Source organism: Falco rusticolus, chromosome 11, assembly GCF_015220075.1.
Source record: "Falco rusticolus isolate bFalRus1 chromosome 11, bFalRus1.pri, whole genome shotgun sequence".
NCBI lineage: Eukaryota > Metazoa > Chordata > Aves > Falconiformes > Falconidae > Falco > Falco rusticolus.
This window is the reverse complement of record NC_051197.1, coordinates 34082857-34109538: the sequence shown is the minus strand read 5'-3', so window position 1 is coordinate 34109538 and position 26682 is coordinate 34082857. Positions and strand designations below refer to the sequence as shown.

The 26682-nt window shown below is 39.1% G+C and overlaps 2 protein-coding genes across 8 annotated transcripts in view; both read left to right on the top strand.

The window, feature by feature from the left end:
• Positions 1–485: 485 nt before the first annotated feature.
• ZBTB41 (zinc finger and BTB domain containing 41) lies at positions 486–20814 on the top strand. 2 transcript variants are annotated; one of them, XM_037404046.1, is made up of 11 exons: positions 486–700; positions 844–2076; positions 4070–4277; positions 4990–5059; positions 7469–7616; positions 8316–8445; positions 10231–10326; positions 10850–10956; positions 12405–12510; positions 13528–13616; positions 14895–20814. In XM_037404046.1, exons 2-11 carry the CDS (start codon positions 957–959, stop codon positions 15452–15454), a joined length of 2634 nt encoding a protein of 877 aa, XP_037259943.1. In that variant the 5' UTR covers positions 486–700; positions 844–956; the 3' UTR covers positions 15455–20814. The 2 variants fall into 2 exon arrangements, with proteins under 2 accessions (XP_037259943.1, XP_037259942.1); XM_037404045.1 differs by having other exon boundaries at positions 487–700; positions 14811–20814.
• A 508-nt stretch (positions 20815–21322) lies between these two features.
• Positions 21323–26682, top strand: part of ASPM (assembly factor for spindle microtubules) — a 31381-nt gene continuing 26021 nt past the window's right edge. For 5 of the 6 annotated variants that reach the window (XM_037404861.1, XM_037404860.1, XM_037404859.1 and 2 more), the window contains exons 1-3: positions 21323–21692; positions 23122–23265; positions 23642–24953. In XM_037404861.1, the coding sequence (XP_037260758.1) occupies positions 21396–21692; positions 23122–23265; positions 23642–24953 (1753 nt within the window). In that variant the 5' untranslated portion in view covers positions 21323–21395. The remainder of the gene's footprint in view (positions 21693–23121; positions 23266–23641; positions 24954–26682) is intronic. The other variant, XM_037404857.1, reaches the window with a different exon arrangement.

Sequence of the window (26682 nt, the reverse complement as noted above, 5' to 3'; positions counted from 1 at the left end):
CTCCCGCGCGCAGGCGCCGCCCGCTCGGAAACGCCCCCGCCCCCGGCGGCTGCCGCTGACGGCCACTTGCCGGCGCCACCCCGCAGGCGGCCGCCGCGCCCCCTTCCCCGCCCGCCCGCAGCTGAGGGCCGGAGGGGCACGGGAGGGGCTCTGGGGGCTCTGGGGGCCGGTGGCGGGCGCCCCACCCGCCGCGCCTGCTCAGAAGTGACGCCATCTCCCCTCACGCCGGCGCACGGAGCGCGGCTGCGCGCGGCGCCGGGACCCGGAAGCGGCGGAAGCGGGCGCGGTGCGGGGTGCAGCGGCGATTAGCGGCCGAGCGGGCCCCGGGGAGCGCCCAGCGCCGTGCAGGTGCGTGAGGCCGCCCCGCCGGGGCGGGGAGCGGGGGGGGGGGGGGGCGCGGCCATTTTATGTCCCGGGCGGCAGGGGCGGGGGGGCCTCGCGGCCGCCCCCAGCAGGCGGAGGGTCCGCGTCCCGGGCGCCCTCTTTGCCCCCGAGCTCGGTGCCGCGGGGCGCTCTCAGGCCGGCCCTCGGGCCCATCGGCGCCGGGGACAGCGGCGCGGCCGGGCGGGCCGGGGACAAGGCGAGCGCTGTCCGGCGGGGTCGTAGCCGCCGCGTCCGGGCGTCCCGGGTGTTTGACGGGCTGTACGCGGCCGGGGGACGGCACCGCGGCCTGGGCCGCCTCGGGCCTGGGAACGGGCAGGTCGGTTCACACGCCCCCAGCAGCGCCGCGGCCTGCAGCGGGCAGGGGCGAGCTGTTAGTGACCTAATAAAAGCTATAGGTTAATAACAAAGGAAATCACAGTTAAGTGTTAAAGAGTAATTTTTATCATCATTCTTTTGCAGATTATGAAATTACCGTTGTGCGTTTTCTCATGGTCTGGAGCAGAACCAAGTCTTCGCAAGAATTTTTGGCCAATCACCTATGAAGCTCCTGGTTTTGAAGTTGCACTTCTGCAATGAAGAAAAGGAGACGGCTCGCTGCAAATCTAAACGAAAAGGTTCGTCTTGGCCATGAGAAAGATACTTCAGAACAGATTCTTGTAGTAGACTGTGCGCAAGAGATTGTCTCAAAGTCTGCGGAAATAGCTTCTGCAGATCAGCTTGAAGCTTCCCAAGAACTTTCACCGTCTTCGGAACAAAGAAAGCTTCTAAGCTCATTACAGTATAACAGAAATCTACTTAAATACTTAAATGACGATAGACAGAAACATCCTTCATTTTGTGATTTACTCATAATTGTAGAAGGAAAAGAATTTAGTGCTCACAAGGTTGTAGTGGCTGTTGGGAGTAGTTATTTTCATGCCTGTTTGAGCAAAAATCCAAGCACTGATGTTGTCACGTTAGATCATGTAACTCATTCTGTTTTTCAGCATTTGCTTGAGTTTCTATACACCTCTGAGTTTTTTGTATATAAAAATGAAATTCCGCTGGTGCTGGAAGCGGCAAAATTTTTAGATATCATAGATGCAGTGAAGTTACTAAATAACGAAAGTGTTTCTAACATACAGACCGATGTAACTGATGCACCTACACCGGTAGAAACACTAAATGAACTGACAGGTAAACTATTAAATAGTCATCAGTGCACTTTTTGTGGTCGAAGTTTCTGTTACAAGAAGTCCTTAGAAAATCATTTGGCTAAAGCCCACAGATCCCTTTCACTGGAAAGAAAACATGGGTTAAAAATGGTTGAGAAGGCCAGCTTTTCCACTAGACGTTCTACGAGAAACCGTAAATGTCCAGCTAAATTTGAAAACAGTGACAATGAAAGTGGTGATGCCTCTGACAGCAATTTGGAAAAAGTCAGTTCTGACAAGGAAACATCTGACAGAAGTGAATTTGAGGATAGTGAAAGTGAATGCAACGCTGATGAAGAGGGACAGGAAGAGGAAATGTCAGCTGAAGATTCAGAGTCTGAAGAACAAAGTGAAAAAGAACAGAATGATACTGAAGAGGGTTCTGAGGCAGTTGATTCAGTGGGAAATATTCCTGAAGGCTTAGCTCCAGTCATCATTCAAAGCAGTAGCAAAAAACTACTACAGTGTCCCAAGTGTGACAAAAAATTTGATCGAATAGGTAAGAGCAGTTAGGTTGATCTCTTCCCTTTTTACCATACGGTGGTGCTATTTGTATGGGAAATAAACAGCATTTTCTCTGTCCCAGAGAGTGAAGATCAGGATTTCTGGATTGTCTCATTGATCCAGTGTGCTGCTAATTTTTCTGAGTGTGTGAAGTTATGTCTGTGGTGCTAAACAGTTTCAATAAATGAACGGAGTATGTTATTTGAAAAATCTGCAAATGCTAAATTTATTTATTTCACTGCTTTGAATTCTGGTTGTTAGAATGGTATGCAAAAGCAGCCTTGAAAAAGGAGGGAAATATATCAAGATACTAAGCCTGTGGAAATATCTTGGATGAAGTCTAAGACCTCTACTGTATTTTCTGCCAAATTAATTTTAAATACAAAGCTGTCACTGCTGTAGTAAAACAGCACCATTGTCAAACAGCCTAAAATTACTCTACTTGATGTGTAGATGCCTAGGACCTAGTCCCTACTGACTGCTAGCTTGATTTTTCTGGTCTGTGAGCAGCACCAAGTAATGCTTTGTCAGCTTAATCTGTTCTGTCAGGATCATTTATGTTACAGCCAAATCTAGGTATCTGGTTACTTGAGGTATCAGAAGAGTAAACATTCCAGTACTGACCCATCCAGTGCCTTCCTGTCCGCCTTTCCCACATTAGAAGTAAATTTCTACTGTACTCCAGAATTTTTGCGTTCTTTCAGCTGGGATAAATATTGAATTATGGTCACTTAAGGTATTCACTGCCTTTCGATCATGGGAGTTAGGAAAGAAACGGTTCCTCATAGTGTTAGGCATTTTTTTTGATGTTCTTACAGGAGATGTGTTGGCTCTGTCTTATTTTGAAATTTTAGGAATTCATGAAAATGGACTGGGGCTGCTGTGCGTGTTAATTCCTACTCGCACACAGTGTATTTAGCTTGCTGACATGAAATGAGTTTTATGGGGTCACAAATTGTATCACAGAAGCTAGTTAACATTAAAAATGTGAACTTAACTGTACTTGTAATGCCATGTCTTAAAATTAACGAAGGAAATACTCTGAATTAGGGAGCTTGTTACTAATATTGAGAGGATACTGTGCAGAAATAAATGGCTTGTGAGTATTTAGGGTTGTAATGGTACATTTTAGTTTTATACACATTAGAAATTTTTCTCTGCACTTTCAGAAAATTCTAGGTTTGTGCTCAAAAAATAAATGAGAAATTGCATTAAAACAAGCGATACATAAGTTATTTCCTTAGAAGCTTCTATTACAGTAGATAATCGATGTGTATTTTAGATTCATCAACTATAGTACTTTTTTTTTTTTTCTTTATCTGACTCCCAGAAGTATGATGCATATTCTACAGAGAAAAAAAAATTACCTAGTACAAAGCAGAGAGCCTGCTATTGTTGACTTGAGGTAGGTAGGAATTCTGTCCTTGGAAAAAAACTGGCAAACAGGAGAGCGAATACAAGCGGTGTGAAAGAAATGAGACAGTAGTATTTTCGTTTATGGTAATATCTTGGGTCCCAAATGTAGAAAATTTTCAAGGGTCTGTATCATTCATTTAGTGTTTTGTTATTGCAAAGTACCTTGAAAATACCAGTTTGTTGCAAGGCTATTGCCTGTTTTGAAAACATGCTTCACAATCAGTGTAATGAAAAAGTAGTAATGTAAGTTTCAGTACTTAAGAACAGAGTATACTATGGGGTTGAACAAGAGGGATTCGTAACCCTCACACATATTTAATAGTACTACAAAGCCCTTTTACTTTTGCTCTTTATCTTAAAAATAGTTATAATGGAATTGCGTGGAGGACCCGTGGATCGAACGCATGTGATCACTGTACAGTTTTCAGTGGTGTAAACCAGTAGAAATCTTCAAATAAGTGTCGAAGGTACTTAGGTCCTGACCACGTTTGAAAGAGATTGTAGAACAAACCCCAGATATGTATATTGTAGGTGATACCTGTTACAGGGGTTTTTTTGCTGCTGTTTTACAGGCAAATATGAGAGCCATACACGTGTACACACGGGTGAGAAGCCTTTTGAGTGCGATATATGTCACCAGCGCTATTCAACAAAGTCCAACCTGACAGTGCACAGAAAGAAACACTCTAGTGACACTGACTTTCATAAAAAGGAACACAAATGTCCCTACTGCAGTAAGCTGCATGCAAGCAAAAAGACTTTAGCAAAGCATGTGAAGAGGCAAGTATGACAAATTTGTCTCACGTTTCTAAAGAATCATTTTTTATGTTCAAAGCAAAGATAAATGTTTGTATGCACACAGTGTATTCTGCATTTTTTATAGAACTGTTTTTTTCAAATAAGTATCTTTTCAAAGGGCATGGGGATTAGCGGTATCTACTAACCTGCCATACGGAGTGCATAGGGACTGACTAAATAGCAGTAGTGGTTCTGTAGGAATTCTGCCATACATTTTTACTGTAAATTTTAGAATGTTCAGATCAGCTATCACAGTCGGAACACAACAGTCTTAATAATTATCTGTGTTGCTTTTAATTTGGAGGAAGAATAAAATATCTTCTTTGGTTTTAGATGTTGTTGCTATACTGTTAATAATAGGTGGATAAACCATTTCCATGCAGATTCTTTTAGGTGAATAATTTGTTTATGACAGGTCCAATTATAAGGTATTTTTATTTACACACCACTTTTATTTCTTTGTAAATATCCATAAATCATTATAATTGAAACTGTCCCCTGTCTTACCAATATGTCGTATGAAATTCTACAGCAGTCTGTAGTCAACACTGGTTTCCAGTTACTTTTGCCTTTAGAGTATTCTGGTTTGGTGATCAACTTTCATGATGCATAAAGTTAGGAATGGCTGTTTAGCGTTTGGGTGATCTTCATCTTAGAAAGTTTTAACTGCTTTCAGCTTCTGTCTGTCTTCTAGGTTTCATCCAGAGAACGTACAAGAATTTCTTTCTATCAAGAAGACAAAGAGTGAAGGTTGGAAATGTGATGTAAGTAATACCTCAGTACTTTCCTTTTTTTCATATAGGTACTATGCTTTGTGACTTGAGCACTTAAGTGAAAATATAGTATGTGTTTCTGTGAAATCTCAGTAAGCTTCATAAGCGATGCTATAAATTTCCTCTTTATGTGCTGATTTAAAGACTGACTTTTTTCTGTATGTACAGCTTGTGACCAGGTGGATAATACCAAATTGAATTCTAAAATAGATGAAGGCAGTATTTTTTTAATGTGGTCAGTTATTACTGTTGTTAAAATACATTAATTTACCGATTATTAGACTGGAGTGGTGCAGATACTTTAAAAACAGAGTATTTGCTCTTCCATTGATTATGCACATCAAACACTTGACCATGAAGTATACTACTTTGGCTCTGTCAATAGTGAGGCAAATGTGTGTTAAATATGAAACACTTTCTCATTTAAGCTGCATACACTTACCAACAAAGTTGTAAATTTGTATTGAATTTATATCTAGCTGAAAAATCATAGAATTCTTTCCTTGATTTTCCCCAGAAGCGGTATAAAGAGCTGTAAAAAGGAGTTTGTAGAACTTCCATTCTCTATCTATCTGCTGCCAAATAATGCTTTAAAGTTTCAGATGTGGGGTTTTGTTGTTTTTTCTGAAGGGAATCTATTTACTTTTTTTTTCCAGGGCAGCTCTTTATGCAAACTGCTGTATGCTTCTGTATGTCCTAATATTAGGTGCGGTAACATAATTACTAACCTTGCTCTGTTTGTGAACTTTCAATTTTTAACATACAGTAGGAGGTTGGGAGATGCCAGCTGTAGGGATTTGTACTGTTCATTCTGCTGGCGATAGTACCATGGCTGGAGGCATTACATGGTTGACCAAAGGGTCTTATCTTCCAGATAAAGATATATTCTGTGAAGATGTTACAGATTCTGTTTGTTACGAGATAAACATTTCAATAGTGGGGAAACAATCATGCAACATTGTTCATGTTCATTTCTCAGAAAGTACTCTTAACAGATGAATGATTTGGTAAACACCACTTTGTGGTTTGGGTTTTGGTTTGGGTTTTTTTTCTTGAAAATTTTGAATTTATGTTAAGTAGAAATTTTTAAACAGTGAGCTGCTGCTTTTGTACTGCTCGTGATTTTTTTTTAATGACACGAATTGAAAGCAGGGGTAGAATCTTAGCTTTTAATAGCAGCTGGAAAATGAACAGACCCTTAGGAACTGTGACTTTGTTTTCAGGTTGTTTAGTATGTTCTGAGGGCTGAGGTGCCACAGATGTAAGCTGCAGGATTTCTTCAGGTTGTTGGTTTATGCTGTAGTCCGTGTGTGAACACCAGGATTTGGTGACCATACTTTAACCCTTGAGGAATGTGAGCAAATTCACAGAAACAGTAGAGTATAAATAGTAAAGAAAAGCAAGAAGGCTATTATACTTTTTACAGGTATGGGATTTTCTTACACTTATATTTAAAGTTAATGAGTTTTTAAACAAATAAAGCTGTTCAGTCTGATTTCCTGAGGCTAAGAGTGTTATTCATGTGTGCTCTGAGAGAGTGATTGCACGATTTAATGTCTGGGAGTTAGGTAGAACTAGGTTCAGCTAATGTACACAATGGCAACAGTCACGTGAAATCAGTGAGTACTGCATTGATTTAGGTTAAAGTATAGGACCCTGATGTTAAATTGTAATACTTAGTTTAAATGCCTAAATTTGAACTGTGACTTCAATTCTGTAATTGAACTGCATGCTTGCTTTAATGACTACTACTAATTCTTGTACATTTAGGTTTTGATTAATCTGAAAATAATACTAAAAAAACTGCCATAATTTTATTGCAAAAGTTCTGTATCTCTGAAATGTATTTTGAGTTACGTTTATTTGTTGGTATTGGCATTTTCTCTTTAATACATGCTGTCAAGAGAATTTCACAGAGGAAATAAAAGAACAGGTATGACTCTAGTTCTACAGTAGCTTATACAACAACAGCTTTTACCGCAGTCCAACTGAGCTGTTTCAGCATCCCAAACCAAGCCAAAGCTATTTGCTTTTTTTCCATTGGGTTGTTTTCTGCCTGGTTACTATGTTGAAACACCCTAGGAAAAGAGTCTGGTAAGTACTGGAGTCAGTGGAAAGAAGTGGGGTGGAGCACGTAACTGCAGGAGTTGCCAGTAGCTTGATTTAGGCTGCCATGGATCAGCATCCTAATTTACAGAGTGCGATCCACTAGGGGTTCTGTAGAACACAGGGGTTTTGATGTTGACTGCAAGGCTTTCCAAGTTGGGATAGAATATGCTTTGGAAGAATACATGTTTAATCTGCAGAGGGCAGATGAATTAAACTGTCAGAGTGTATGAATAGGAAAAAAAAATCTGGTCATAACTATTGTATCTTTGACTAAGTGTGTTATCTTTTTAGATTTGTAAGAAATCTTTCACTCGAAGACCTCACTTAGAAGAGCATATGATCCTCCACTCTCAGGATAAACCGTTTAAGTGTACATACTGTGAAGAGCATTTTAAATCCCGATTTGCAAGACTGAAACATCAAGAAAAATTCCATCTTGGTATAGAAACCTTCTTCTGGCATGTAAACAATAGATTTAAAGTAAAACCTTCCTCCACCATTGTATGTCCTGATCAGTCTGGTTTCTTTTTGCAGTTGTCTCTTTCCTGTTTAGGGCGGGCAAGTTGATTTTTGGGTTTTTTTGTTGGCTGTTTTTTTAATTTTTTGCTCAGCTGTCTTTTGGAGGCATTGTATTGTACCTAAATAAATGCAAAATTTGGTGAGGGGAGGAAGAGTTAATGTTAGTTTTGGTTTAAAGCTCTTTTGCATTAAATTGATTCTCAACTAAGTCAGATTCATCCTGAAGTTTTCCAAATGCCTTTTTTCTTTCCCTCTGAAGTATTCCAAGGAGTTTTTTATTACTACTGGTTATTTATGCCAGGTAGGAATTAGATTGGTGATAGTAATGGGAATTTTGTTTTTCAGTTTTAACTGGGCTTAATTACTTTTGATGATCAATTCTAAATTTTTGCTTTACAATCATGAAACTTGCCAAAATACAAGGTACTAGAAATAATTTACCTGAGCAGAAAGTGCACAAAGTCTAATTACAGTATGCTGACTGTAGTAAACGTGAATCATTTGTTATACAAAGCTTTTGCTTTGTAAATTGGTGAGGGGTTTCACAAATAACCAGTCTGTGCATCTTGTTTGGTTTAACTGACAGTTAATATTACTGTGTGTGTCTGTCTCCTTGTAGGGCCTTTTCCTTGTGATATTTGTGGCCGCCAGTTTAATGATACAGGAAATCTGAAACGCCATATAGAATGTACTCATGGAGGAAAGAGAAAATGGACATGTTTCATCTGTGGAAAATCTGTGAGGGAACGGTAAGGAGTTGCGTGACTACTTGAACTTCAGCAGAACAGAGGAGTATATACCGTGCTTTGTTCGATTCTGAGTATGTTTTGGCTTTGAGTTTTCAACATAAGTTGAGACCATTTTAGAGGGCTACTGTATTAAGAGGTAGCATCGGAGCCACAGGTAGCATGTGATTTTTTGATGACCTCTAAAATTAAGGTTGACAGCTGTAGGTAATTAGTTGTGAGGTGGAACTGTATTTAGAAAAGTCTTACCTCTAATTCACTTCATTTGGAGTTCCTGTGTTGTGCAAGAACATCTTGCATTTGTTTGGGAAAGCGTTTTCTGCCATAGATGTTTTCTTAGATGAGGACAGGAAGATCAGGAACACTTGCCAACACAGAATGACTAGGAAGAAATTGACTTCTAAAAAGACAGTTTCATGGAAGACTGCATAACACTGTACAACCTTTGCTGCTGCTTCTCTAAACGGAGGAAAAAATGTTATTTTGCTGTTTTGAAAAATGGAAACTATAAAAGTTGGCTCATAAATTCTAGTATATAGAAAAAGAGCATAACAAGGCCGAAGGAATAAGGTATCTGGCCCCCCCCCCCTCCCCCCATTTCTGTTCATTTCTGTTTACACAGGGGAAAAAATGTGAATTTAAAAAACCTGTCAACATAGCATCAGTGCAGGTGTCTTACTTACACTGCTCTGTAAAGGAGACCTTTTTAAGTTTTCCAAATAGTGATTTATGTTTAGGTTCTGAAAAAATAAGCCTTGTATTTTCTTTTTTTATTTTGACAGAATACAGCTTCATCGCAGTAACTGTAACTAAGATTCTAGTTATGTTCTAATTGGCGAATATGAAAAGATCCGATTTTGTGTACTGCAGTATTCTTGATTTTTAGGTTTTTTTCAATTACTATTAAAAAAACCCCAGAAATATTGTAAGGGGAAGATTTGTCCCTAGTGGGTTTTGGTGGTGGTGTGTATTTTCTAGTAGTTTGGTCAATAGGTATGCATGTGTTAAAAGAAATTGTATTAATGTGGTAGTGAAGTAGTAAACAAGCTATAAAGCACAGATAGTCTTCCAATTCTATAAAGCTCACTTTGAACTGCAAGAGTAATTTCTATTTTAAAAAATGCAATATGTTTACACACTTGAAAAATAATATTTATAATCTGTACTGGGAGGAGATCAAAGGACTTCCTCTTTTTAGTTCACACACTTAACCAGCTCTGTGTACAGTAAATTTTATTGTCTAATTCCTTTGCTTAAGAGGAATTTTCATCTGCATGTAATATTTTTTTTTTTACACTGGAAAGGCAGTAGTAAATGTAGACACATATGTGTATGTATATGTGTGTGTGTATAAATATATATATTTAAATAAGTTCTGTGTAGAGTTAAGTTAAATTACCTTTTCTAGATTGGTTTCCTTCAAGTCTGATCTAAATTTACTTCACGTCTAACTTTAAAGCTGTAACTTAGATATACATATAGTAACAAGGAAATTATTACATAGAAAATAGTGTTGAAATTGATACTTTCTTTAATGTACATTGTCCAAATATATGTTGGGACAGTATTTTGTTTGCTTTAGTTTTGTCGTAGATGCAGCTGGTTGGGTAGGTAGTAGATTGCTGTACTGCCTTTTGATGTATGTGTGTGTGTATCTGAATGAATTGATGCAGTTATCTGGATATATTATGATCCATCAGAGTTAAAGAAATTGAGAAAGTGGTCTGTTTCACTTTAAAGTGGCAGTGACATTGCTTAAAATTAAATTTTACTGACTTGGTTAAACAGAACGACTTTGAAAGAACATCTGAGAATTCACAGTGGAGAGAAGCCTCACCTTTGCAGTATTTGTGGGCAGAGTTTTCGTCATGGAAGCTCTTACAGGTACAGATTTTTATTAAATAAGCTGCTAAACTAGCTCACTTATTTGATAATATATGTGCCTTGGTGTTATCAACATAATTCTTCATAATGTATAAGTTTTTATTTATTCCAACTCAGAGCATTAGTAAATGCTTTATACGTGCTTAAATATTGCAAATATATTAATGATCTGTGAGAAGTCATTTATTTAATACATTGGTGGTTTAAACACAGACAGAATCCCATACAAATCTTGTCTCAAAGCTGACTTTCTTGCACATCTAAAACTTCTGCATCTTTGTTATTCAGAGACAAAAGAAGTGGAGGACTAAAATACCCTACTAAATTAGTGTCACATATGAGTTTAGCTCTGTTCTCTTGCTTTCTAAGAGCAGTTTAACCATACCTCAGCTGCAAGTTACTTCCTGGTATTTGTGTGAAGCATTAAAGACTGTGTTTTCTGGTATTTTGCATTGAATTAGCGGTACAGATTATGTTAACAAAATTGCATTTTATGGTTATATTTATGACTATAAATATGCAGACTTCATCTAAGAGTCCACCATGATGACAAGAGGTATGAATGTGAAGAATGCGGAAAAACATTTATTCGGCATGACCATCTGACAAAACATAAAAAAATACACTCAGGTAGGCATTTTCTTTGAAAACTGGCTTTGACGTTACTATTTTGAAATATGATCAAATAAAAAATTAATTATGGAATTTTTTTCCCCCCAGTATTTGCAATATTTTAGGCCTGATAAAAGTTCCTGTCACTGTTTTTAAGGTCCACTAAAGTAGGGTTAATCTTACATGTTGTCAAGGTTTAAAAGCCAAGTGTTTCCACCACGTTAACGTAGAAAGCCAAGGGACAGTCAAAAACATGTAACAATGAATTGCTTTAAAAAGAATTAAAAAAGCAAAAGTGAAAAAGGAGGATTTTTTTTTTGAGTTCAGATTTCTTTTTTTAATAGCAATTGTGTAAAACATTATTACGACAACACAGAAGAAGCTGTCACAGTCTCTCAGAGTTTTTACACTGATCACTTTAATGTAAGAACCTGAAGTCTCTGTTACGGGGCAGAGGGAAGGAAGGAAGTTGGTGGGAGTCGACCCTGAGAACAGCCAGATGGAGACAATCAGGAGGAAGGAAAAAAAGATCAATTGCACTGAGAGCAGAAAGGTTACCAAATGTATAGGAAGACTGAAGATTCACTAGGGACTTTTCCTTTTTCAGAGCAGGATCCAAAGAGAATGTGGACTTCTAGGAGGCAAAATACTTTCTAGGCAGCATGAAAATATGAAAGTGATCAGTCTCTAAACTTCCTGAGCCTTTATTCTGAAGGACAGCTTCTTTTTTTGGTGTTTGAAATCATGTCTGCTATAAAATAAAGAAATCTTTGAAAACTCAAGTACAAAAAGGAAAAAAAAATCCTCTTTTCTACTCTATTTGCTTTTCCTCCTCTAGAAAGTTACATTCTTTGACTGTCCACACTCCTACTTACATGAGAAGAAATATTCTGCCATTTTGTGGAAGATACCAAGATGACTAAAAAGAATCAAGATACTTTTAAACAGCAGCATAAAAGAAAAAGGTAACTATGTGAATCAGGGTAATGAAAAAGATAAATACTGTGATGTAATTTTAAGTTGTAAATATTGGTAGCTGAAAATAATTGGTATGTTTAAATAAGCTTCTCTTTTAAAGTCCCAGATTATTGAAGATACCACATTTTGGGTCATAATGAAGAGAGCAGATTCTTAGTTATTCCCTTGTACCTCTCATGCAGTGGATGTTTGGGAAGTATCTCAACTCATGAATGTGGATTTCTTTGTAGAAATGACAAATGATCAGTAATAGTCATATATAACAAGTGGTAAAAATCTTTACTCTGATAGAACCAAATGCCTATTATACAATCCTGAATTTTGTTCTTGGATACCAGAGAATCCTTCTCTGACTAAGGTATGGAAGAGCTTGATTGGCTGAACTTTGTGAACATGGGTCTGTACTGTATGTTTTACAATTATAGCTCTTAGACATTTCATAAGTTCCAGAAGATTTAACCAAGATTTATTAAATTTTGCCCTTGTAGGTGAAAAAGCACATCAGTGTGAGGAATGTGGAAAATGTTTTGGCCGCAGAGATCACCTTACTGTTCATTATAAAAGTGTTCATCTGGGAGAAAAAGTGTGGCAGAAGTAAGTGTGGTTTTTTTACAACTGCGTAAATAGTTGTGTACTGTAACTGATTTTGTTGGGACTTGCATGTTTGTGCAGAATTCTAGTAATCTGTGTGTTTGTCATGCCCATTGCCTTAGTTCTTGATAGAAACATTTTTATGAAGTGGATGTCAGAAAATTGCCTTCATAATTTAAGCAAGACGTTTGCTTTGTAGCATAATTGAGTAAATAAAAAAATATGTAAAAAAGGATCAAATTTTGATCTGTCAGCTGTCTTAATGTTGTTCTAAATTGATGGTTTGTTGTGACATTGTCATTGCAGACCAGTTAAAACTGCATTATTAGACATCATGTAAGCACTGTCAGAACTATCCCACACTTGGATATTTTAGAAGCTGGTAGCAGATTAGTGACTCTGAAAGTAGGTAAAAGCTTTGAGATCTGAGTTATGTCTATAAATTGAAAATGCAATAGAATTTTTAAATTCTTGAGTTCAAAAAATAAGCCTTTCAGAGATTTCGAATAAACTGAGACCTAGTTGTTTTTCAAATGATGTGTTCTAACTGCTTGTACTCACTAGCGTTGCGTAGAAGTAGTTATAGACATCTGTGTTGAAACTATAGTATATTGTCTGCTTATTCTGTCGGTTTTTCTCTTGGTAGCCAGTAGCCTAAACCATTCCTAGTACTTTATTTAACGTAACTCTGCCAGAGTGAAAGCCTTTTGTGGATGCCGGGCAAAAACTATTATTTGAGGCTATTTTTGTTGTCAGAAAAGAAGCTGTAGTGGCATTTGCTCTTTAAATACTAAGTGCCGATCCCAGCAGAGAATAAAATTGAATATCAAAAAGAATCGGATGGACCTTATTGGTATGCATATGCCAGGAGAGATGAACAGAAATGAGGAAATTTGGAAGCTTTGATATTCAGCTATTTTGCAGTTGAAGATTTTAGAAAGGACTGTGCACATACTTTTTTTTTCTTAAACCAACTAACAATAAAACTATCTAACATGAAATGTCTTTTCTTCTTTAAAGATATAAAGCAACATTTCACCAGTGTGAAGTCTGTAAGAAAGTTTTTAAAGGGAAATCAAGTTTGGAAATGCATTTTAGGACACATTCAGGTAAAAATAAAACAAACCCCAAAACGTGTAGGAATGCGTTTTTATGTATCAGCATTGATGGAATTATTTAATGCATTAAGGTTGTACAGCATTCAGGGCAAGAGTAGCAGGAAGCAGCAAGACTTTTTATTCTTATATATTGGTCATTCCCAAATGCTACCCTCTGAATGTATCAGTTGAAATATTCATAATCCTCAGCATAGGTTTGTGATAATCTTTTCACCTCTTCCTCTAGGTTACTGGTGTATGTTCTTGCCAAATTTTCCCAGACCTTCTAATCGTTTTTGTGGTGCAGAGAATACTGCATTTCAAGTGGGAATCTAAACAAGGATTTGAAATGTCTTTGGAAAGGGTTATGCCCTTCTCTCCTTGACTTCGTTTTTCCTGCTTTATGTTTAGGAAAATCATTATCCTTTCAAAATACATAGAAGTAAAATTTGAGCTCATTTATTATCAGTATCATAACAGTTTAAAGAATGTTCTTTTTCGAAGAGGGTCCCCTGTGGAGAGTCGGCCAAGTCACAACAGTCACACCAATATGGCTACATGCTGTGCTCACTTTATTAAACAAACAGGTCATATTTATAACTTAAACCAGCCGCTCCCCCGACTTTACACACAGGTGATTGGATAAAGGTCTCTGGTCACGCGGGCATCCATGTCGCTGATCAGTGAGCATGCTGCAGGCGCCGGATCAGAGTGTGCCAATGAGAGTGTGCTGATTTCGCGGTTCCCAGGACTTGCTCCGCACCTGGCTTCTTGTTCCTGCATAGCTTGTTTTCTTTCTCACCCTGCTTGTTCCCAGGACAATTTAAAGCTGCTCTGCAGTTGCAACTAACAGGCCTGGGTTGTCCAACCCTGACAATGGCAACATATGTCCTCGGTCCTTTAAAAATAACACTTTTTTACTTGGTTTATATTCTTATTATCTCTGTGTGTACCTGACAGAGAGCCCAAGTACTGAGAGAATTGTCTGTAAGAAGAGTATGCTAAGATAACTTCTGGAAACATTCAGTGGCTCTCTTGATTCTAAAACTGATGCTGAACATATGCTTTTTCTTTTTAGTAAAATTGTTTTATACATTATATGTTTATATATATATATATATGCCATAATCCATGTACATATTTGCATATTTATGTGTGACATGGTGTTACTCAGAATGTCTAATTCTCACTCCTCTGTCTTTACAGGTGAGAAACCCTACAAATGTCAAATCTGTAATCAGTCTTTTAGAATTAAGAAGACATTAACAAAACACATGGTTATTCATTCAGATGCTCGACCTTTTAATTGCCAACACTGCAATGCAACATTTAAACGAAAAGACAAGCTGAAATACCATATTGATCATGTCCATGGATCAAAGGCTGCAGAAGAGACATTGACATCTTCTTCAGAGGAAAAGCTAGTCTCCTTACCAGTGCAGTACACCTCTGATGACAAAGTTTACCAGACTGAGGCTAAACAATATGTGGAACAGTCCAAAGCGTATCAATCAGAAGCCAAAAGTTTGCTACCGAATGTGTCTACGGAGGTGTGTGTGCCTGTGACTCTGGTGCCCGTTCAGATGTCTGATCCGCAGGCTGAGCTGGTGCAGCATACTGCTCCGTCACATGGCATTCTCCCGCCGCAGCCCGAGCAGGCAGATTATCAGCGAGCCACGGATCTGTCGTTTCTAGAGAAATACACTCTCACTCCACAACCTGCAAATATTGTTCATCCTGTAAGGCCTGAGCAAATGTTGGATCCCAGAGACCAGTCCTATCTTGGAACTTTACTGGGGCTAGATACAGCTCCTACTGTACAGAATATTTCAAACAATGAACATTCATGATCAGACCATAACATTCCACCTAATTTACTAAGCCATTAGCCAACAGAAGGCTGATATGGCAATTGAGATTTATATTTTATATTTTATTTGGACTCATGAGTCTTCTGCATAGTTTTGGAAAACCAGGTTTGTTTACATAATATTTGAACATTTAGGCACATTTTGATGCATACTGAAAGTGTGTTTCTTGTGATTTTAAGAGTTTTTAAAAATCTTATAGATGGTCTTTTAAAAAATTATGCTCTGAAATATCTTTTAAGGATAGTGGCTGAAAAATGTAATTACATATCTGGTTATTAATTTAAAAAAATATTTTGCCTTTCTGCATCTCACTTTGAGTTAATGTTGTAAGTGTAATAGGAAGCATTCTGGAAGAATAAGGACTATATCAAATTCATTAAAAGTTGTAAGAGCAGGCAGGGATATAAAACTCAAACTTCTAATTGTGTTTCGCACAAATTAAAATATAATTTTACTTGAGCCCTCAGGCATTTTTGGAGGGTTTTAAAGTCTGGCAGGCTCTGGAGCCTAGCCAATGGACGCAGGAACTAAATTATTCTGAAAAGTGATTCATATAGTCTATGAAGACACTAAACAGGGTGTTTGGTGATCCCCCTGAGTATAATTAGGCTGCCTAAATTTGGCCTTTTAATTCTTCCTTGATCTCTAATAATGAATAATGTGGGACAATTTAGACAATGGTGTTGTCTAATTTTCTACAGTTAGTCCTATATAATTTTAATATGCTTTTTTCCTTGCTCTTTCAATCTTGTCTTCTAAAGTGTGCCCCACACTCTAACTTTGAAAGAAATGGGAGTATTTGTGACGTCATTTTAATCTATGAATAGTCATAAAGGATTGGCACGGTTTATCCGTGTTAGAGCATAAGTTATACCAGGGCCCCACATAGTATCCCCATTTTCAGGTTACCTGTGATAGAGGAGAAATTTTAAGGCTATTATTTCCAGAACAGTACCCAACTTCTATTTAAAAAAAAAATACAAAAAAATCAGTAATTATAAATCTTTTGTGAGTTGCTAATGGAATTGTTTTGTTTCTCACTTTCTTGTACTATGTTTATAAAACAAAGTCAACCTCTTGAGAGTATTTTATGTCTTTAATTATTTTAGCTTTTTTCTTTATTAGGCTTAAGAGTTTTTTTCCCAAAAGAACCGTTTTGAGCTACAAGTCTAGTGTAACTCACCATGAAATCTAGTGTAACTTAACCTCATCAAGCTTTCTATTTTAAGGCTATTTTAAAAATGACTATTTTGTGTTTGGTGGATATTATGCCAAAGAAAGTACCTGAAGTAATTTTACAATCCAAATGATTCCTCATAAGAGTTACGTATTAAGGCAAAATTGTCCCCAGTTCTCCCTATTCTTAAATTATTATCTTAAAGAAACTTTAAAATGGGAAACTGGATGTATGTGTATTATTGTAACTGTTAAATTTATCCAATGACCTGAGCACAAACGATCTGTGGTGAAAAGCTCTTTTATCATCACAGTTCTGTAAACTCCTATGTGGCACGGATCTTTTTAAATCCTATTCAAATACTTTGGTGTTAGATTCTGTTAATCCCCATGCTACTTCAGCATTGAGCAGTTTGCAGGAGAGGTGCCAGAGCTGCCTGAATGTTCATATTTTGAAGTTTGTACCCTAATGGATTCTTAACATAAACACACCAAAGATTTCTGTTAGCTGTTAAATAGTGGCAGAGTTATAGAATTTTAAGTGTTATCGATATTTAAATAGGACTTAGCCAAAGAAGCACAATAGAAGTCCTAAACTTTAAAAGTTCAGTTTCTAAAACAGGACTGCATATGTTTAACTGTTCTATGTTTGTACTCTAAAGTGAAATTTAGAGCTGTGCTCTGGGAATGTTCAGACTGACATGGTGTAAATAGATCTGGTAAGAAGCTGAATACTAGCAAATCCGCAGCAATAACGAGGCCGTTGAATGCCACCTTCTGAAAGGACACTATCAAGTACTACCCTTCCTGCTTTCTGACTCCACCTTCATCTCCTTTCAAAATAAAACTCTTTGTCATCTTTACACTCCGTGGCTTGAAAACAGCTGGTTTATGTGTAACTTTCAAATCGGCATGCATGTATCATATTCGTATTACCACGTGTGGACGTGAATCATGATTTCCAGCATTTGTAATTGTACTGTCAAAAATACCTGACATTGGTGGTGTCAGTGCAGTTCTCAGACTAAAAAGCCTATTTTTTTTATTTCTTGTCTTTTCTGTCCTACAGTAGAAGAAAGTGTTGTAGGATTTTTACAAAGAAGTGGCTTAAAAATAGTTGGTAACTAAATTTTTCTTTTAAAATCCAGTCTTTTCAGAAGGCACTCTAGGAAAAGAACTAAAATGGAATTTGGAGCATATTTACTTGATAATGTCCTTTTTAAGATTCTTTCATGATTGTGCCTTTTATATATATATTCTGAATAATGGCTTGTTCTATAGTTCAGTTGGTTATTCAAAAAACATTAAGGTCAATTATCATCCAAAGGGCTTCATGGTTTTGGGTGCCCAATAAGAAACAGACTGTAAAAGGACTTGTTTTTCTGAAAAACAAGCGCTATCTTGGCTGTTTGGGTGACCAGAATTGCTAGTCATTCCTGGAAAAAATGACCTACTAGTTCTTTGGCGTTCTTTTGTTTGCAGATAACCCTACTAGTTAGTATTTTTACCTGCTGGTCAGGCTGGATCATTGCCAGTTGACAGTGAAAGAAAATAGGAAAGCTTAAGTGCTAGATACATAGTTTTTATTTTTTTAATATCATAAGCTATAATTCTTACGGCTTTACATCTATTTAAGATTCATATATGAGCAAAGTGAATTTTTGTGGACTGGTACTTCATGTGGTGGTGTTACCGAAATCTCGGAATGAAAAACTCATCAACACCAATGCGATGTAGGTAAGCAGACACTTCTTTATTGACGGCCGGGTGCGAGAGTGAGGCTCCTCACGATCAGTGCACACCAGGCTTCAAAATCATACACCTCATATAGAACGTATTCATGCATATTCATTAAGTATTCATGCATAAACATAGTATTTCCCCAAAATCATTAACGTACTCTCGCTTCGTATGTTAATTAGCTTAGCAGTCCTTCGCGCTTCCACAAATTCTTACAAGAATTGTGGGCAGGGGTCCCCGGGACATGGGCAGTGGTCTTTGGGAGGAAGGCCGTAGGTCTTCCTCATGGTGTACTTCTCACCCTTTGCCTGGAATGTGATGGTCTTGCAAGTTTGCAGTGTTCTTATCGGTCTGAACTAATTTATGTCCTTGTCGACCATCTGGTCCTTCTGCTTGTTTCTTTTAGTCGCTCCCTCTAGATAACTTATAAACAGGCCCCTTGTTAGAGAAAGTTGGAGAAACAGACTCCTCCTTTCATTAGTTATTTCATTAATTATTTCTTTCAAACTATGGTTACATGCCCTAATTACTATACCTACATTTTTTGAGTAAATATATTTACACTTAACTTATTGTCCCTATTCCATACAATTTCTTTATATCAATTATTAAAGTTCACAATTTCTTGGCAGGTAACTACGAGTTGTTTCATTCGGTTGCTCTCAGTTCTTGGCCTTGGTACAGGGCTGTACAGAGGATTTCATAGCAGCTTTTGTTGTGCAAATACTAGTTTCATTAAAAATATATTTCTTATTCTTCTATATTTCTATTAAAATGATTTTATAAAATCAAATAAAGTTAATTAATTCTAACCATTAGCAAATCTGTAACAGTGGGGTGGAAGCAGGTGATCTCTGCGTGACGGAGGGCAGCTCCTCCTGAGAGGGCTGGAGTTGGAGGGCAGAGATCTGCACTCACAGCTGCGTGCGTCGAAACTCCTTGGGTGTCTCATGCCTCCATTTTAGTATGTGTACGTGCTCATCCCCAAGTGCACGTCCTGCTGGTCTGGAGGGCGCTTTTACAGTAAAGGCTATGTTTTATCTGGCAGTCGTAGACTTGGGTGACCGTTTCTTGCTAAAGAAGGCAGAAGCAGGTGTCTCGTGAAAATATCTCTAAGGAACAATCAGTGGCGCACTGCAAAAAATTGGTCTTTTCCACATGCTGACCTTTAGGGAGACGAGTGGAGTCCATGTTGGTACTCTAAACTGCTACGTGGGTCTGAGAACTTACTGCACTCGTTCTGTGTAAACATGGAATTCTGTGGGTTTTGCTAAACAAATTTCTGGTTGCTGACTGGGTTACTGCCCGTAATTCTTTTAAGTGGATTTTATGTTCAGTTTATTTATTTATATTGGTATTTCCTCTTTAAGCACTGACACTTTCCCTACAGAGTATGGCTCTCATGGGTTCTTTTGATGCTGAACATCAGTAATTGTAATGGTGATGATGTATTTCTGTAAGGCTGTGGTTTCCTTAAAAATCTACTGCTATTTTAGTTATTTGATGGGTCATGCCAGAACACAGTGACAAAAGATTTATTTGTTATCATCAAAGAGCCAAGTTTGTTTCCCTAGTAACAAATGTGAACGAGCATCCAGAACTCTGAAGAATACTTCAAAGGAATTGCCTTGTAAGGTGCTTGGTTGAACCTGAAATGTGTTACGTAGTGCTAAGGAATAAATGACCCTCAAGTTTTTAAATTTAAAATAGTTTCTGTGTAGAAGTTCATGAATGTAGAATTATGAATGGATTCTGCGAAGGCAGTTGTGGATGAATAGTTTTTATGCCCCCTGAAAACAGTAAATAGATGTGAGAGTGTTCTGTATTGAGCATCCACGCATAACTGACCCGGATTGCATGTTCTCTGTGTGATGGAAGCGTGAGGGAAATAGAGTGCGTCTACCTGCAAGGCCGTGGGACCGCTGGCACGTGTGGGCGTCTTCTACCGCGTCATCTCACGGTGGTTTCGGTTGTTTCATCGTATGCATTGAAGAGTGACACTGGCAGGATGTAATGCAGGGCAGTCACTTTGCTTAAGCCCAGAAGGATCTTTTTCAGGGTTTGTAAGAAATGTTTTGTTTTACAGGATTTGATGGATTAAGGGTGACAATGGCAAGATTCTTTGAATCCCCCCATATTCTTTTAATCCCATACCCATTTTGATAATGTTTAAATGTTGGTCTTTTATATAAAAGAATAAGGTGAGATAAACTCAGTATTTTGTCACTGGTATATGAGATAATGTGTTTTAAGTGTGATCTGTATAGGTTGGTATTTTAGATGGAGGTCTTTAAGTAAAGTTGTCTTTTTAGTGGAAATCCTTCACTGTAAGGAGAAGTTAGGAAGTATACTGTAAATGTAGAAGTACTCAGTCCTATGTGTAATTTTGTTTGTTATGGAAAAGTAAAGTTCTTTTGTCTTAACATCGCTTGCTTCACAGGATTTTTTGCAGGGATGCTTGCGCCATGATTTGATTTCTGCCCTCCGTTTTTTTGTTTAAACAGCATGGAAACACGGTATGCTGTATGTCTTTCAGTTTTAAAGCTCATGAAAGATAAGCAGAGGCGGCAAATTTTTTCATGAAATCTGTTCATGTCTCATTCTGCTTCTTACTTTAAAATATTTTGTAAATTAAAATTTATTTAGAAAAATATTGGGCTTTGCTCCATTTATTTATTTATAACATGGGAAGAGCTTTATAGCGTGGAGGTTTGCTAAATCCCCCCCCCCCCTTTTTTTTTCTTTAATTATTCGTGGTTTGTTTTTTTATAATTTCGAAGCGCGACTCGAGCTTTGCCGCACTGCGAGCGCCGCTCCCTCCGCCCGTGCCGGGCGCGGCCGGGCCGTTTAAATAAAGCGCCCGGCGCTCATTGGCGGGGCGGCGCGGGGCGGGGCGGGGCCGGGCGGGGCCGGGCGCGTTTGAGCGGCCGGGCGGAGGCGCGGCAGTTGGGCGCTGAGCGCAGCGGGGCCGGTCCCGGTCCCCGTCCCCGGTGCTGCCCCGACCATGGCCGATGCCTTCTCCGGCGCGGCGGTGCGGGAGCTGGGCTCCAGCCCCAGCGGGAGGCGGTGCTGGGCCGCGCCGGGGGGCGCCGAGGCCGCGGACGAGGCCCACGCCGTGCTGGTGCTGAGCCACTTCTGCCGGCCGCCCTTCCTCAGCTTCGGCCGCCTGCGAGTGGGCGCCGCCCGCGCGCGTCTCCTGGCCGTCGAGAACCCCAACGCGGAGGACGTCGAGGTGGTCGTCGACCGCTTCCCGCCGTCCGCCAGGGGCTTCGGCATCGAGCGTCGCCGCTTTTTCGTGCCGGTACGGCGGGGAGCGGGGCTGGGCGGGGGCTGCCTGCGAGCGACGGGACCCCGAGCCGTGCGCTGCCGGCGGGGGGGGGGCGGCGGGGGCCGGGCCGCTGCCCGCCTCGGCTGGGAAAGCCCCGCCGCCGGCCTGGGGGTGTCGCAGCGGGGCCGGGGGTGGCGGGGTGAGCCTCCCGGCGGCGGGGGCTGCCGAGGCGGGGGGTCCTGGCGCTGCGCGGCGTCCCGAAGGAGGGCGCACAGCACCCACCCAGCCAAGCCGCAGCGCCGTGGGGCTCCAGAGGCAGGGGGGTGGGGGTGGGGGTGGGGTTCGAACAGCGACCTCCGGGCGTGTGTCGGGAAGGGGCCGAGGGAGCTCGTCGTGAGAAGGATGCTAATTCCACTGTTCCGTACGTTAATTAATAACTCAATAGAGAGCAAAGCAGGCTAAATCAAGGGGTAAATGTTTACAGTTCCCAAGGAAATGTAAACTGTGGTTAATCCCAGCAATTCCAATTTTTAAAAGGCCCACTTAGACCAACATATATGTGGTCATGTAGAGTCTCCGGTCGTTGTGAGAGAGGAAGAAACTGGAGATCTCTTGAAACGGTGTGCTTATAAAAATAAGCTGGAGTCTTGCTGTGAAATATTTGAATAACAACTTCCTGCATTAAAGAATACTATTGCCAACGAGCTGTACTGTGTAAGCACCTACTGAATTAGTTAGTGCGTTTCCACTAAATGCACCTGCCCTGGGTGATGGAACTCCTTGCTCAAGTGCTCCAGAGACACTGGTTGTTTTCACACTCTCTGTTTTGATCTTGTCTGAGGTATAGCAGTTTTTTGTTCTGTTAGTATTGGTACCAGCAGAGCACCAAAATGATTTGGTTGAGCATCACTGTGCACAAAAAATCTTCATGTAGGTTGTGCAAAGCTCCTGACTTTCTTACTCATTTGCAGTGTCTTTACTTTCATTCAATGAACTTGCATGTCAAATTTCATCTTTGAAGGTCAATTGACTAAAAAAATGGACACATGTATTTAGATTCAGCTAAAGTCCTAAAAATTAACCTCTGACAACTGTAATTCTCTCAAAATTACTTTAGAGGGCATATCTGGTTAATATGCAAAAATGTGTGTAGTTTCTTCTACTTACCTTTACTCAACTCTTGTCCTTTCTGCTGTTCTGTGTGTTCTTGCTTGTTTTGTGTTATTGTTTCATTAAGAGGTATATGCCCTTTTAGTAAGACATTTTTGATAGAGGCTGTTTAAATTCACATCAGAGGGGAAAAAAATGACATTTAAATGTTTAACAGTTGTTTATCATTTAGTGTTGTGGGAATATGTGTTACTTCTGTATACTGCTTCTCATTTGATTTGATTGCTTTATCTGCAATGTTACATAAGCATACCTAAGTGCTAGGTATTAAACGTTTCCTTTTCTCCAATAGTCAGGACAAAGAATCTTTGTTTCTGTAACATGGACACCATTAGAAGAAGGAAAAGTCAGAGAACTGGTAACTTTTGTTATTAATGGCATTGTAAAGCATCAGGCTGTGCTTCTGGGTGTTGCTGAGCAGCCTCTGAAGAAAAAGGTGAGTGTGTGTTTGTTATGTGTCTTAATTCTATTACTTTGGTGTAGCTGACATGTTTTCCTTTATTAGTAGAAGATTCAGTGAAGGCGAACTGAACACTGAGAAATGATACTGTCTATGGGATCACCCAATGTCTTCAAATTTTTTCAGCTGGGTTGGAAAGTAGATACTGGTACATTACAGCTTAGAGAATAAAACTAAAACGTGACCAAAAAAGCTGTTTTCAAGCCTAGAAATAACTTAATGGTGGATTTTGGACTACGTGTTATTTTTACGGTGTTTTTAGACTTTGAATGAATACACTGGTAACGTTCACTTTTGCAGACAACTACTTGGAAAGTCAGCATACTAATTTCTATTTATGGCTCTTTTTCAGAAGAGTCTTTGGGATGCTATAAAAAAGAAAAGGTCTTCAGAAACATCTGCTTCAATAAAAGTTAAAAGAAGTACTTCAGAAGTTAAAAATGTTAATAAAACCTTTCAGGTTTTCCAGAAGGTGGATAGACATAGAAGCCCACTTCAGCCATGTGAAAATCAGAACACAGTGCAAAATAATATATCCCCAGGAAATGACTCTTTTCTTGGCTCAGAAAATAAATTGCCTATATCTCCTATTGCACCAGTGCTAGAAGAACATTGTAGTACTGTTCGCACGCCACTTGAAATGAGAAGATCTACTGCGTTCTCGGATATTGCTACTGCTGTAAATGAGAAGTTACTGCCTGAAATAGACAACTGTAACGAGCACAATGAATTAAAATCTGAAAGTGCCTACAATTCTGCTGGATTAGCACAACTTAACTGTATATCCTCACTGTTTTGCAGTCCAGAACACTCACCATCTGTGCCTGTTGTAAGTACAAGGAGAATTTTAAGTCCAGATTCTTTTTTAAATGGCAGTTTTCAAGCGGATATAGATACAATAGAGCAGCCTGTTCCAATTCTGTCACCTGATCAGTTTGTGAAAGACAGCTTGTCAGATAAGCAGTCAAAGACTCCTGAGATCGAGGGAGCTTTAATATCGTCTACTGCAGAGACTTACATTGTAAAGGAATTCCTGCCCTCAAGATGGAAAGAAGATGGAGATGTAGAGACAAAACCATATGTTCATATAGAACACAACTTAAATGAAGTCTTTGAAGTGCATAATGTAGAATCACAGGTACTTAATTATGAAAAACCCAAAGAAAATCACTTCAATTTTCCTTCTACAGAGGAACTTCAGACTCACAATTCTCGGAAAGAACAACCAAAAAAGCGTCCAGTTCTTTCTGCCACTGTGATAAAAAAGACTTCTGATGCCGCTGAAGAAAAAAGCATGAAAACTCTCCAGCCAAAATCTAAAAAATGCCTTAGTAAAGTGATAACAGAATGTGCTAATGTGGTGCCTGTACATACAAAAGCAGAAATATCTAAATGCCTTCCAGTTATAGGTCCCGTTTCAGCTGAAAAGAAGTGTCACAATGACAAAGTAAATTCATCTCCTACTGGATCAACTTCTTTGTGTCGTAAGAGGAAGAGTGATTTTTATGCAGAAAATAGTAGACTTACAGCTCCAGTGCACGTGGAAGAAGTGGAAAGAAAAAGAACTCATACATCTAGTGCAGACAATAAAATGCATGTTACTATGAGACCATCAGCGTTCAAACCCACAAACCGAGAGCGAGTAGGGCAGAGGAAGAAAGGTGGTGAGCACCGTTTCCTTCATTTACCACTTACTGAAAGATGCCTTCTGAGATTTGTGTAACAAACTGAACTATCTAGCAGTAGTCAGGTATACTCCATATCTGAAATGTGGGCCTTTGCAGTTTGTTAGACGTTATTTGCATTTTAAAAATTTGTAAACTAGGTCAGAGTTTTGGTTATGTAATTGACTTTAAATTTACTTTATTCTTTTGTGAACCTTGTTAATGACAGTAACATGAAAAGTATCTGACAGTTCTCGAGCAGAGCCCTTGTTATGTAATTTGAATTTATTAGAAACTGCATGAGATTTGTCATATGTATGCTTACCACTGTGAATATTTGACTCCATTGCTGTGGTCACATGTTTTCAAATAGGCAGTTCCCAAACCTGCCTGCTTTTTGCTATCTGTGGGTATCTTGTTGGCAGGTCATGTGTAGATCTTTCTGCCTTTGTAGTTTGCCAGTACTTTGTTGCTTGAAGATCAGAAGCTGACTTCTTCTATTTCAGCGTATTTTGGTTTTTTAAAATGTTCCATTCCCACATATGCTCTGGAATACAAAAAGGATGAGGGTCTGTGCATTTAATTTGCAGAATCTTCATGCAGTCCCTGCAATTTAACAGGAAAAAATCTTCATGGCTTTTAGATGAGAATAACATATGCTGCTTTCTTCAGTTCAGATTATCTCTTCTGTTACCTAGATTTGATCTGGGGCTTTCAGTAACATGCTTTGGTTTCAGGCTTTTTAAGATAGTCTATGTACAAGCATAACATGCTAACAGTGTTAGTGTGCAGCAGGAAAAGCTGAGTTATCCACCAGGTTATTTCTATTCATCCATTAGGGTAAGGGTATATGGGCCGGACAAGGGAGTGTTCTGTGAGCCCAAAATTACTTAGGTGACTTTTAATCCTAGTTGTGAAATGATGCCAGCTTTGAGTTATGTTCTTGACAATTTTTCTCAAGAAATACAACTTGTTATTGTTTTAATTGCACAGGCATTGTCTCTAGGCTTCACAGAGAAAAATCATATTTCACTACTAGAGGTTAACTTTGAAATGCCAATCATTAATTTAATCCATTTGAGGTCTTTACTGAAATCTTTATTATTAGGATGTATCTAAAATCTATTAGAAGTGCTTGAGAGATTGGAGTGACTTCTTCACTTCTCTAGAAGTGAAAATTCCATGAAAAGCACTGCTTTGGCTAAGCAGGAGGGTGCAGGCTGTAATTTACGATCTTACCTTTTTTCTTTCTGAAGTATCATCTTGTCAGGGGGTATCAGGCAGCCACCGTAGTCCATCTGCAACAGCACACTATTTTAGTCCTTCATTTGGTGTCAACATAAAAAGTTACTGTGCTAAAAGTGTAAACTTTTACATGTCGAGAGTTCAGACAGCCTGGATCTGCACTTTTTCCTTGTGTTTTAAGTCCTTCTACCAGCATGTAGTGGATAAAACTTAATTAGCTAGTGCCTCGATGCCTAAACTAACGCAAGTCAGGCTGCCCAGAAATGAATATTCATGCAATATGCTATCAAACTGTGGGAAGAGGTGGGTCAAGCCCTAAAATTCATACCTCTTACCCCAGATGTTTATAGAATACACTTTCACATGTTCTAATAAATGTTTTTACCAATTAGCTTAGTGTTTCTAGCCATAGGATAATGAGTTGCAAACAGTACATTTCCATAGTATGGAAGAACTGTGAAATACAGTAGCACTTATTTACTTA

What these genes read in the sequence shown, in the direction of transcription:
- ZBTB41 (XM_037404045.1), top strand. Translation starts at nt 957, where the DNA reads ATGAAGAAAAGGAGACGGCTCGCTGCAAATCTAAACGAAAAGGTTCGT. An exon ending in TTAGCAAAGCATGTGAAGAG is followed by an intron (nt 4,278 to 4,989) that starts GCAAGTATGACA and finishes TCTGTCTTCTAG; the next exon opens with GTTTCATCCAGAGAACGTAC. An exon ending in GCATTTTAGGACACATTCAG is followed by an intron (nt 13,617 to 14,810) that starts GTAAAAATAAAA and finishes CTGTCTTTACAG; the next exon opens with GTGAGAAACCCTACAAATGT.